This window comes from Cebus imitator, unplaced genomic scaffold (assembly GCF_001604975.1).
Source record: "Cebus imitator isolate Cc_AM_T3 unplaced genomic scaffold, Cebus_imitator-1.0 Scaffold487, whole genome shotgun sequence".
In the NCBI taxonomy this organism is placed as follows: Eukaryota; Metazoa; Chordata; class Mammalia; order Primates; family Cebidae; genus Cebus; species Cebus imitator.
The window spans coordinates 707,497-721,147 of record NW_016107802.1 but is presented as its reverse complement, the minus strand read 5'-3'; the positions used below and the strand labels follow the sequence as shown (position 1 = coordinate 721,147).

The 13,651-nt window shown below is 43.5% G+C and overlaps 1 protein-coding gene across 4 annotated transcripts in view; it reads right to left on the bottom strand.

The window, feature by feature from the left end:
• The window catches only part of FBH1 (F-box DNA helicase 1), a 52,055-nt gene that overhangs the window by 35,256 nt on the left and 3,148 nt on the right, over positions 1-13,651 (bottom strand). For 2 of the 4 annotated variants that reach the window (XM_017513176.2, XM_017513173.2), the window contains 2 exons: positions 4,352-4,507; positions 878-1,479 (listed from right to left, as the gene is read on the bottom strand). In XM_017513176.2, the coding sequence (XP_017368665.1) occupies positions 878-1,479; positions 4,352-4,507 (758 nt within the window). Of the gene's footprint in view, positions 1-877; positions 1,480-2,218; positions 2,287-4,351; positions 4,508-13,651 lie in introns of those variants that run through there. The other 2 variants (XM_037732996.1, XM_037732997.1) reach the window with 2 other exon arrangements.

Genomic DNA, 13,651 nt, shown 5'->3' with positions numbered 1-13,651 from the left:
AAAAAAAAACAAAAAAAAAAAAAAAACAAAAAACAATGCATTCTTAAAACAACCAATGGGTCAAAAGAAGAAATCTCAAAGAAAATTAGAAAATATCTTGTGACAAATGAAAATGAAAACATGCCATACCAAACTTATGAGATGCAATGAATGCTGTTGTGCTGTTGTAAGAGAGTGGTTTATAGCTATAGATGCTTACATTTAAAAAAAAAAAAAGGGCGGTGGGGCCATACACGGTGGCTCACACCTATAACCCCAGCACTTTGGGAAGCCGAAGGCAGGCAGATCACTTGAAGTTAGGAGTTTCAGACCAGCCTGGCCAACATGGTAAAAGCCCATCTCTACTAAAACTACAAAAATTAACTGGGTTTGGTGATGCATGCCTGTAATCCCAGCTACTGGGGAGGCTGAGGCAGTATGATTGCTTGAAACCCAGAAGCAGAGGTTGCAGTGAGCCAAGATCATGCCACTGCACTCCAGCCTGGGTGACAGTGGGAAACTCTGTCTCCAAAAAGAAAAAAAGAAAAAAAAAACCCTCCAAATGGGGAGGGTGGGAGGATTAGAGCAACCCAGGGAGGGGAAGGAATGCGCAGTCTGTGGTCTGGACACAGCAGATGAGCTATAGACAGAACACAGGGAAGATGTGTTGAGTGGAAGTGAGCAAAGAGGCTGGAATCATAGAGTGGGGCAGACACAGAAGGCCTTAAATGCCTCTAAGGGGCAGACAGAGAAGGCCTTAAATGCCTCTAAGGAGTTTGAATGTCTTCTGAAGGCAAATGGAAACCATGTCTGAAAAGATCCTCTAATTAGAAGTGTGCATTTAGCAAATTCATGTGCTTTTAGAGGAACCATCTCCTGACTCCGAGCACTCACTCACCAATGGGTCACTGATAATCTCCCTCCACAGGTGGCACACCAAGCTCAGGTTCCAGTAGAGGTCTTCCACTGGGAGGAAGGCAAACACGTGCCTCAGGACCTCACTAGGCAGGCTGCAAATGTGGCTCGGCGCTTCCTGGCAGGGCAAGGTCCCAAGAAGCCCATAGTATGAGTCAGGAATGGGATCAGGACCCAGGTCCCCAGCATCTTGGTCAGTTTCTCCAGACTCTGCAGAGAGCCGAGATGTACTGTCCTCTGCTTCTCGCCTGGCCTCCCTAGGCCTTGTGCTTGGCACAGACAAATGATGCCTCGGGGCTTTCTTAGAAACTCCATCCCACCGGCTGGTCCCCATAGCCTGGTTACTCTCTTCCTCAAAGGACCGAGCCCGCTTCCTGGAGGGCGGGGCAGACCCTGAAGCGCCCAGCAGTGCTTCTCCACTGCCTTCCTGAGGCAGTGCACAGCTGTTCTCTGCAGGAAAGATCATGTCACCCTCAGAGTCCTGATAGCTGTCCTGGCCAACAGAATTGCTTCTGGCCATGTCATTGGTGCACGGCTGCTTGCCTGCTAGGAAGAACTCAGGGATGCATCTTTGACATCCTTGACCTGTAGAGAGAACCCAAACAGGATGGACGAGAAATGAACAATGACTGTTGATTTGCTGTTGACCCAAATAAGACAAACTAATTTTCAATTATCTATGTTACCAGAGGGAAAAGACAAGAGTATATTTATGGGCCGGCTGGTTATATAAATAACTAATCCAAACAATATTTACATTTGGCTCTATCATATAAACAGACACACATTTACAAGGAGACAGAGACCGGTCTCCACATGGTGGGATGGCCACAATACTCCCTGCAGTAAATACAAGTACAGAGAAACAGGGTACACAGGGAATACCTGAATGGACAGACAAAAAGGAGGCGACTGCTCACATCCACACCGCCACTCACAAAGTGCACCACTCCCACTCACTCTACAGCGGGAAGCCTCCATGTGCTTAAACAGAAATTCACATGCTTGGGATTATCAGGATTCTGAAAATCTCACTCTTCTCACTTGACAGTGCTAAACCTCTTTTATTTTTATTTATTTCTTATTTGTTTATTTATTTGAGACGGAGTCTCACTCTATCACCCAGGCTGGAGGGCAGTGGTGTGATCTTAGCTCACTGCAACCTCTGCCCCCCAGGTTCAAGCTATTCTCCTGCCTCAGACTCCCAAGTAGCTGGGACTATAGGTGCGCCACCACGCCCGGCTGATTTTTGTATTTTAGAGATAGGGTTTTGCCATGTTGGGCAGGCTGGTCTCGAACTCCTGACCTTAAGTGATCCACTCACCTTGGCCTCCCAAAATGCTGGGATTACAGGCGTGAGCCACTGTGCCCGGCTTTTATTTGTATTTCTTCCTGTGAAGGTGACACATTATTTTAAAATAAAAAGGTGGGACTCAGAATTATCTTTATAGTATTATAGTAGTACCTAATCTCTTCTACATGTTTGTTCAATGGCCATTTACTAAGCACCGATGATTCCGAGACAAGTGTAGAATGAAAAATGGTTATGTTCCCTGACTCACAGACTTTTCAGGCACATAGGGAAGCCTAAATGGTGATTTCACACATCCCACAGCATTTGCAAACTCCTGAAAATTATTTTTAAATGCCAAAGAAGTAAATGCCTTATCAGTAATACACAGTTCCTTCCTAAATGGCCGTAGCCAAAATTCTCACTTTGGAAAATAAGAGAATGGACTGAAATTCAGTTTAGCCTTTAAAAAAATTTATAAAACTGAGACAGATATTTTTCTATATTAGTGAAAAAAATATTTCTTAAGCAATTTGATAGAAACCCAGAGTTCTAAAGTCACTATTACTACGAGTTAAATCCATATGACCAGGGTTAAATCCTGGTATTTTCTTTTTTGAAAAATTTATTATAATTTTAAATAGAGACGGGGCCTCACTATGTTGCCCAGGCTGGTCTGGCACTCCTGGGCTCAAGCAATCCTCCCACCTCAGCGTCCTAAAGTGCTGGGATTATAAATAAGGCGTGAGCTACTACTCCCAGCCAAATCCTGGTATCTTTTGACTGTTGAATCCAGCCACATCCACAGTCATTGAGACCTTACCACCTGGTCAGGGCCACCTCACAAGTCCTTGTCAGTAAAGAATTCAAGGCAGAAAAGAAACTGCCTTCTACATATGGAACAAACTCAGTTATCAGACAGCATATAACTAAGTTTCAAACTGCCTCATATAGTTGGTTATAGTAGTTCCCAAAGTGGAAAACACACAATATTTAAAGACAACCAGGCTGGGAAAGGTGGCTGACACCTGTAATCCCGGCAGTTTGAGAGGCGGAGGTGGGCTGCTCTCTTGAGCCCCGGAGTTTGAGACCAGCCTGGGCAACATAGTGAAACCCCATCTCTACAAAAAAATACGAAAATTAGCTAGGCGTGGTGACACATGCCTGTAGTCCCAGCTACTTGGGAGGCTGAGGTAGGAGGCAGAGGCTGCAGTGAGCGGAGATGGTGCCAGCGCACTCCAGCCTGAATAACAGAGCAAGACCCTTTCTTGAACAACAACAAACAAAAGCCAACTAGATAATACTTGAGTTGGATTCTGAAATTAATTACATGAAAGGGAAATAAGGCAACCTAGATTTATTAACGAAAGCGGGAATTCATTTGGTACATAGAGGACAGTCCAGTTGATTTAGAAGAGAGAAAATCTGAAGTCAAGAAGAAGGGTTACTGTAGTAGTCCAGGTACCAGGTGACAAAGGGCTTAGGGTGAGGGAACATTTTGGAGGAAAAATAATGACACATGGATCTAGTGGCAGATACTGGACAGAGAAGACAAACAAGGGTCAACTAATCAGAGTGTTTCTGGATTGGAATAAGAGTGACACTGGCCCATATTTTCTATCACTTTATAATTTACAAAAGCTAATAGTATTCATTCCATCACACTTTTCCCCAGCTTTTACGAACTGATAATAGCATAGGATTTTCATGGAAAACTCAGCCAGGGGCGGTGGCTCATGCCTGTAATCTTAGCACTTTGGGAAGCCAAGGCAGGTGGATCATCTGAGGTCAGGAGTTCAAGACTAACATGGATAAACCCCATCTCTACTAAAAATACATAATTAGCTGGGTGTGGTGGTGTGTGCCTGTAATCCCAGCTACTCAGGAGGCTGAGGCAGGAGAATCACTTGAATCTGGGAGGCAGAGGTTGCAGTGAGCCAAGATCATGCCATCACATTCCAGCCTGGGCAACAAGAATGAAACTCAGTCTCAAAAAAAAATTTTTTTTCTCATGCAAAACTCACAAATAATGAAAAAAGTATCAAGCTATTGCATCAAGACTTCAAGTCACAGCAGCAACATTTACAGATACTTTTAAACTAGGAGATATTCAAAGACCCCACACACTACAGGTTTTGAAATGCAAGAGTTTTGGAGGAGACATACCCCTACTCCCTCTTTTTGTTCTGGGTTTAGGATAGAGACCATGGTTCGGATCTCTGTTTGTCCATCTTTGACCGAAGGGCTGGGTCACAGCCAAGTGACTCCGAGCCAAATGCTGGCAGTCGATGGCAGTAAGATGCTTCCGCTTAAACCGTCTCACTGTTTCGTACCAGCAGGTAGAAGAAAGGGGATATTCATTAGTTATCACTGATTCTACAAGCTAGCCAGCAAATTATACTCAAGTTTCTGCACAGTGGCACGATTCTGTCAACACCCCAGCCAACCCTTCTCCTCTCCCCTTGCCCACCAACTTTGTCCTTTCACAGTTTATTAGCATTTTTCTCCCTTAGAATTGAAAAAAGAATCCTAAGTAACATTTTGGATCTTAAGATAACTTTTTTTTCTACTTATACTTTCTAGAAGCCTTGATCATGAAATGCTCATTTAAGAAAATGCTGTGGCTGGACACACTGGCTCATGCCTATAATCCCAGAATGTGAGGAGGCGGAGGTGGGTGGATCACTTGAGGCCAGGATTTGGAGATCAGCCTGGCCAATGTGGCAAAACTCCATCTCTACTAAAAATACAAAAATTAGCTGGGCGTGGTGGCGCATGCCTGCAATCCCAGCTACTTAAGAGGCTGAGGCAAGAGAATCACTTGAACCCTAGAGGTGGAGGTTTCAGTGAGCCGAGATCACACCACTGCACTCCAGTCTGAGCAACAGAGCAAAAAAGCTGTCATTAGTGGATATACTGAGGCTTGGCTTCTTTTCCTTAACTTTATACAGGCCACTTATGTTTCTACAATAGCCAAAAATATTTGGGAATTGGCTATAGTTTTTAAATAATAAAAAAACTTTTATAACATTTTTTTGTTAAATGGTTAAAGTTTTCAATTGTAGCGAAAAGCACATAACATGAAAAGCACATAACTAGAAGCAAAACATCATGATAATATGCAAACTTCTTGAGAACCAAAGGACACACATCTCTCAGGCCCCAGAGCACTTCAGTACTGAGAACTGACTTGAAAGGACAGGACAGGCTCCCCCAGCCCCCAAATGGAAAAGAATCCAAATCCTTTTCAGGACCGTTAGAGGAGAAAACTTCACATCCTCCCTTAGCAACACACTACGGCGGCAGTTGCGCCTAGAATTTTGTTTCAACAGTACTGAAATACTTGGTTTTGTATTACTCATCTTCTTTCCGGTAAGTCTTGTCTATGTGTAACCAAGATTCTCCATGCTTCTGTATCTGTTACTACATGTAAGATCTAGCTACCTCCTTATGCCATTAAACTCTGAAATATAACATATACACTTCTTAAAAATAAGAATTAGGCTTAGCACGGTGTCTCGTGCCTGTTATCTTGGCACTTCGGGAGGCCGAGGCAGGTAGATCACCTGAGGTCAGGAGTTCAAAACCAGTCTGGCAAACATGGTAAAACCCTGTCTACTAAAAATACAAAAATTAGCCAGGTGTGGTGGTGCACGTCTGTAATCCCAGCTACTCGGGAAGCTGAGGCAGGAGATCACTTGAACCCGGGAGGCAGAGGTTAGTGACCCGAGATCATGCCACTGCACTCCAGCCTGGGTAACAGAGTAAAACTCCATCACAAAAAAAAAAAAAAAAAGTTAGCCTGTACTGGAGATGGTCAAAAGAGAATAGATTCAGGTTCTATGAGTATCATATTTTCACAGGTCCTAAAAATACTCCAGTAGGCTGGGCATGGTGGCCCCTGCCTATAATTCCTGCACTTTGGGAAGCCAAGGTGGGGGGATCAAGACCAGCCTGGCCAACATGGCGAAACCCCGTCTTTACTAAAAATACAAAAATATTTAGCCAGGTGTGGTGGTGCACGCCTGTAATCCCAGCTACTCAGGAGGCTGAGGCAGAGAATCTCTTTGAATCTGGGAGACAGAGGTTGCAGTGAGCTGAGGTTGTGCCACTGTACTCCAACCTGGGCAACTGTCTCAAAAAAAAAAAAAAAAACAGACTTTTCCAAAATCAATTCTACACATAAAACTCATTCTGTGAGCCCCTTTGAAAGGACACAGCAGATCTTCTAACTACCTGAACTCAGAAGCAGGGTGTAACCCCATGAGTGCCAAGCCCTAGCACTCAGATATGCTCACTCTTGTGAAAGCAGCACAGTACAGAGCAGTGAGTGTGCAGAGGGCCTGACGGGAGAGCTGGGCTGGAGCCCTCAGCTGGCCACCTGGTAACTCTATGACTTCAGGTCACCTCAGGTCTCTAAATCTAATAGGTCTACAGCCATACCACCCTTAACGCGCCTGATCTCGTCTAAGTCTGATAGGTGTCATCAGGAACAGATGAGAAAATTTGCCCAAAAATGTTTGTCAAACTATAAAACTCCATGCAAACAAACTTACCTGTTACCTCTATTTAACAAGGCTTATCTGATTAGCTTGCATGAGACACTGAAACATCCTTCAAATTATAAAGATGCCACCTAATGGCAAAACAGGAAGTGTATTAGCAGCCTAATTATAGCCAATTCTGTATTATTGGAAATATACCTTTCTTTTCTTTTTTTTTTAAACTCAAAGCTGTCTTTGTTCATTCCTGAATACCTTTCTAACCTAAAGCAGTAACATGTCTCGCTTATTATGAACAGAAAACCAAATACCCCCCCACCCACTTTGATGCTTTTGTGCTGGTTTGTTCTGGTTCTGTAATGTTGCTGACCAGTTTCTCTAGACTAAAACAACAAATCAACTTATTCACAAAGAAACAAGCATGAATGTGAAGTTCTTCTACATTAAAAAACCAAATTTGAAGTTTTCTACATGGGAAAGAAAACATAAAGACTTGTTCTCTTTTTAAAAAATAAGACATGAAATTTTATTTCCTGTTTAAAGCCCTTCGTATTTCAAATATAGCCCAAGGACTATTTTGCCTGAATGGGGACCTCTGGGCATACTGGCAAAAGAGACATGACTGCAACATGGCTTCCAGAACACCGGAAAATCCTGGGTGAGGTACTCCACACATAGCTCAATGGCAGGAGCAGCTGCAGGAGACCAGGCAGCAAATCCACAGGCCCTACAGATCCAAGAGAGTGGGCTCATGCCTGCTTTTCTCTCTCCTCAAACAGTCCCAAGTGCTTCAGAGCTGGTCAGTACAATATCTACAATTAGAACTGGAGACACAATGTGTCCTGCTAAAGGGTAAGGAAAAAAGGAAAAAATAAATAACTGGAGACACTTACTGAAGAAAGTTACCAACAGTGAATACCTCACTTAAGTAGGAGGTGAACATCTACTGCCAAACTGGCCTGGAGAGGAAAAGCTTTCATGGATAAAATCACGAAGAAAACAAAACAAAACAAAAAAACCAAGAAGGAGCCAAAAGACCAACATCAAACCACTCAAATCTGAAACCCAGGACCTCAGGCCAGCTGCAGGCCTGCTTAGCTGAATGGGTGTGTCAGGTCCCAGAAGGCTTCTGAAAGTCAATGAAAAGGCACATAACCAGTGAGAAAATTAGGCTCAGTTGAAGGGTCTGATGCCCACCCAAATCTACGACGGCCTTCTAAATTTAGCTTTTGGAAACATCTACAAACCGAGGCTGGCAGATCCGTACAGAAAAGGTACTTACACATGCAGGATGAACCTTGGAAGGATTCTTGTGAAGTATGTAAGAATTTCTTTATCGAGGCCTTCTGCAGTCACTTAATTGTGACAACGGTGCATTAATCATGACCATCAACTAGATGAAGATGTCTCAATCACATGCCTGAGAGTCGAAAAGACAATAAGCATGCTCCAAGGTGAGCAATTAGCCCACCTCACTCACTGCTGTATCCTCTGTATGCAGATAGCGTGAGCCAGACACATAGTCTGTACCATGGACTGAATGTTCATGTCCCTGAAAATTCATGCACTGAAATCCTCACCCCACAAGGTGATGGTATGAAAAGGTGGGGCTCTGGACCAGGCATGATGCTCATGCCTGTAATCTCAGCACATTGAGAGTCCAAGACAGGTAGATCATTTGAGGTCTGGAGTTCAAGACTAGCCTGGCCAACATGGTGAAATCCCATCTCTACTAAGAATACAAAACTTAGGCATGGTGGGCAGGCATCTGTAACCCCAGCTACTCAGGCAGCTGAGGCCCGAGAATCACTTGAACCCAGAAGGTGGAGGTTGCGGTGAGCCAAGATTGTGCCACTGCACTCCAGCTTGGGCAACAGAGCCAGATTCTGCCTCAAAAAAAAAAAAAAAAAAAGGTAAGGCTCTGAGAATTGATAAGGTCATAAGGGGAGAGTCCCCACAAATGGGATCAAATGGGATTAGTACCCTTACAAGAGAGGTTCCTTAGGACTCCCTTACTCATGCCACCATGTGAGGACAAAAAGAGAAGGTGCTGTCTATGAACCAGGAAGCGGCCCTCAACAGACACTAAATCTGCTGGCACCTCAATCTCAGACTTCCAGCCTCCAGGTCTGTGAGAGACTTCTGCTTAGAAGCAGCCCAGTTATGGTATTTTGTTATACCAGCCTGAATGGACTGAGGCAGCAGTCCATTGAATGTTCTACAAATACTGAGTGCATCCAGGAGGGGGAGAAGCATGGAGGAGGGTTCGGTTGGGAGGTGCAGGAGCCTACACTCAACCCCTAGGAATGTACTGTAGAACTGCTCCCACAAGGAGACCTCCCCGGTACCTCACAACAGACTGACGAGAGAACATCAAAAATGTTCAGTCCCAAAAGGAACTACTTTGGAAAAAGTAGTTATGAACAGAAGAGATTATTATTTATGTATCTATCTTACAAAATACATCTGAATCTAAAATGCTTGTTGAGAAGATTAAGTGTTTGCAGAAATCTAACAAAGAAACAGGAGTAACAGAAAGAGCTAATGGGAGTGTTGGAACACCGTGTTCTGCTTCCGGGGAGTTCCGGTATATTCCAGTGTGTTCTGGCATGAAGCCACCCTGGAAGGAGCTGAGGTTCAGCACTGGGGGAGGGGCCCTAAACTGGCAATCTGGCCTCTATATAGGTAAGATGAGATCTTAGGTAAGATACAGGTAAGATGAGTTACCTACATCTTAGGTAACTAAGGGGTAGAGTTGGTACTTTCATTGGATTTTTATTGGCACTTTTATTGAATCCCCCACCCCTTGGATTTACTGGATATATTTATCAAAAATAAGTTTTCTGACATCATCTGAGGGTCAGGAAAACTAAACTATCTCTGGTCTCAGAGACAGGTGCTGTGATGCTCTGAACTGGGAGCCAGGACCCCTGTGTCCACCTCCTCTGCAGTTATACCCATTACACTTTACATTCCCCTAAAGCCTCTCCAAGGCTGTAGGCTGCAGCAGAAGACCTCCACTTGGCAGGTATATTCATCACCAAAGCCTTAACTTATGAAAATGGGCATTATAATAACCTGCCATGCTGAATTCAGAGAATGAGACAATATATAAGTACTCGAGTCACCCACATTGAGGGTGACAACACCTATCTCTAAATCTTCATCAATACCTTGCAACCGAAGCATCAGAAGAATTATGTGACTACCACGCCAATCTGAGTGTCTCCTAAAAGGCCCATCAGTTTTATTTTAATAGCATTAATATTCTTGCTAAATGGTTATAAATAAAACCAAAACACTACACTAGAATTCTAATCACCCTTCTATGCTTAATACCTTTTCAAAAAGCAATTCAAAAATAACTTTATCAAAATAAAGATGCTCAAATGCTACCTCTTCCATAAAAATCCTCCTTCCCTGAGTCACCCAAACCTCACGGTATGCCTCCCTCCTTACATAGCAAATGCACTTTACACCTCCCGTAAAGGGCATTTATTGTTAGAAACTGCTTGTGATTCTTCAGGGGTGAAGTTGGAACGTGTCATGGTGAACGCACACAGACAAAGGGAAGCTGTGTCTAAACTAGGGGTTCTTGTGGGTGCAGAGATCAGAATCACTTGTGGGGCTTTGCAAACTCTACAAGGCTGCCAAAGTGGTTGAAATTGGTCTCCCTACACACCAAATTGGGCATGTGTGCCCCACCCTTGGAGACTCTCTTCCACAATGACCAAAAGAAATGTGTTAGAGCCCTCAGGTGTCAGGACAGAAAAACCAGAATGTACCCAAACCATTATGTCAAATGGAATGTTCCCCAGACTTAAGTAAGCTCATTCCCACATTGCCTTTTCTGTGACAGCTTTCTAAAGTGTGACTTCTCGGTCCTCCACTTCAGGGGTCCCCATTCTAGGACACACCTCTTTGCTAACCCTCAGCTTTTAGCCCTCGCCCAATGGTTCCTGGCCTTTGCTGACTTCAAAGTGGTCATGATCTGCAGTTTGGCCCTCCACCACCCCTCAAATCTTTTCACCCTGATGAGTCTGTCCCCTCCCAGCCAACTCTGACCCACACCTCGCACTAGTGAGGTCCCCTGACGGAGATGAGACCCTTCTCAGTCTCCCCTGAATGAGTCCTTACAAAAACTCTACTACTGGGCACTAAAAGGAAGGAACCACGTCTATCACCTCATCCGTCAAAGTGTACAAGGTGGAAATAACAGATACTCTAGCACTCCGCAGTGAGAACTACATGTCTGCTACTCCTCCGCTGTGCTTTCATTTGCCTGGCTTCTTTTGTTTAATCTCCTTTATTGAAAAACAACTTACAAAACAAGTCACAGAAAGTGAAACTGAGTGTTTCAGGTTTCGCTGCAAAGAACGTTGCTGCTCTTCTCCCTGAGCACACAGCCAGGCTCTACTTCCCAGTCCTGTGTGCAGGTAGATGTCACTGTACCTCTGGGTGCCAGACAACGGAAAGGGAACAGCAGCAGCGCGTGCCTCTTCCAGGCCTGCCCTCCACTCTTCTCTTCCCCCTAACTGGGAAGCTGATTCCCAGGACATCCTTAGAAGCTGGGTGTTCAAAATAGAAGAACCTCCAGCAGCCTCAATCCTCGGACTACTGCTTTAAAGAGAGCCCTCCCCACACCTACACACGCAAACTCCAACCACCTCATGACCTACCTGCAGCCTCCTTACATTGCTACAGGATTGAAAAATAAACTTCTATTGTGAGGTCATGACATGTCTGGATCTATTTGTTACTATAGCAAAGCTTACCCTAGCCATTCAGGATCATTTGAAATTGATACCAAATAATTTCCTTTCTTCCCCTACCTTTACTAATCAGAACTCACACCAAAAAGTATGTTAAAACTTAGAGGTTACAGACCTAAATGGATAAGATGAAGACAATAAGTACCTAGAATTCCTGGCAGGAAAATTATTATATAATTGCTCTTAAAAAAAAAAAAATCAAATTGTCTCTAGCACAAAGTACCTGACTGGAGAAACTACTATAATACGATAGCCAAGTTTAACAAAGACCCACAGAGGGCAGTTTTGCTAATCTGGACAAGTTTCGGAGTCAGCTAATTAGGTCAGTTTCCCACATGCCTCTTATTCTCAGGGCGCTCTGTGAAGACCAGCAAGTGGGCATTTGTCCTCTGGCATCCCCTATGGAGATGGCCCAGGGGCCCCGCAATGTAGCCCATTATCACAATGACTCAGGCACTTGACAGGTCCAATGGCAGCCTGTGAAAACGGACTAGTCCAATTTCAATCATTAACTGTGTTATCTCTCACTCCAGCACCATAAAAGTAATCACTCAAGCCAGGAACGAAACCACCCCCTGCAGCCGAAATACTTGTAACAATTCTTTGTGTAAGTGTGCATTTAATATGTGTCTTACACAAATTATTGTTTTAATATAATTTTATTGTATTACATATCATATTAATAACAATTAGTTGTATAAGTCTATATTTAATATGTCTTCCATCCCAGACTAAAAGCTCTCTGGTCTAGTGGGAAGGAGTAGAGAGGAATTTATGCCCAGCATGCAACACATATTGCTTCATAAATAATTGCTGATTAAAGGAACACACGCACGGCTACAGCCCTTCCTTCTCAAGTGTAGGCTGTCTTCCTTGGCTTTGAAGCTCTGAACTATCCTATAGCTCCTAAGTGCTTTACAGCTTTTGCAGTTCCTTCCTATATTCTCATTTGACCCTCAGAGCAATCCTACAATTGTGCCATGATTAACCTGGGGAGCAGAGAAGACTCGCCTGAAGTCACCTCATAGCTTGTGAGTGACAGCGCCAACACAAGAACCCGGGTCTTCTGACTCCCCAGTCCAGTTTACTTCCTACTGTGACATTCTTCTCTCTGTATCTAGAAAGCTTAAAAGCAGCTTCTGAAAGCCTCAAGTTTAATTTCCATATTACAGTTTTAAAAATCATTGTAAAATGTCAGAACCGAAGAAATTGAAATTGAAAAGTATTTAGAAAACACAACTATAAAGAAAATACCACTAAATGCTATAGACTCAAAATGGAAAAAATTCAAAATATTGTGTCCCTATTAGCTCTGAAAGAAACGAATGCAGAAAGCAAGCAAAATACAGCTCCAGTTCCTTCCCCGGGCATTCACTGATGCAGAGCCAGGCTACCACAGCCTGCTTCTCCAGAAATCCAAAAGGTCCCAGGCAGTAAGCGCAATCTCCCCTGGATCCTCTCACATCTGAGATACCTATGACTCCCTTGGAGACAGCACTCATGTATGACAGCCAGCAAGGATGGCCAGACTTTCCGCTCTATGTTTCTCATAAGGAAAGGAAGGAATGTTTGAAAAAACAAGAGAAGGATCAGTATTTATGGTCTAGGATATAATTTTATATACTTCAAAGACTTTTCCTATAGTCAATTCATTCCACATAAAACTACTTTTATGTATCTGCTATGTCCCAGATTCATTATAAACTCTACGGGGGCTTTGCCTTGTGGTATCCTTGGCGTTAAATGCTATTTTAGACATTAGTGATACAAAAGTGAATAAGCCTGCCCATAAGGCGGCTACCAAAACAAACACAAGTTACTAAACATAAAGCAATATAAAAATGACATAAATGCAGGCATGAAGTGTTATGATAGTAAAGAAACGTAAATAGAGTTAGGCATGTTGAAAAAGGCTTCAGGAAGAGTTGAACCTGGAAAGAATCATGGGATTCAGTAAGGCAGAAGGAAACAATGTGTGCAAAAATACAGAGGCATGAACAATGCACTAGTGTGGCAGGAAAGCTGGGTTTCATCAGCACAAGAGGCTCCCTGATGAGGAATGACAGGAGACAAAGCTGGAAAAGGAATTTGGAGCCACAGACTACAAAGGTCCTTAAACATAATGCTAAATCGGGCTCAATAAAAGAAACTGGACTTTATCAGGTAGGTATCATTCAATTTTTTTTTTTTTT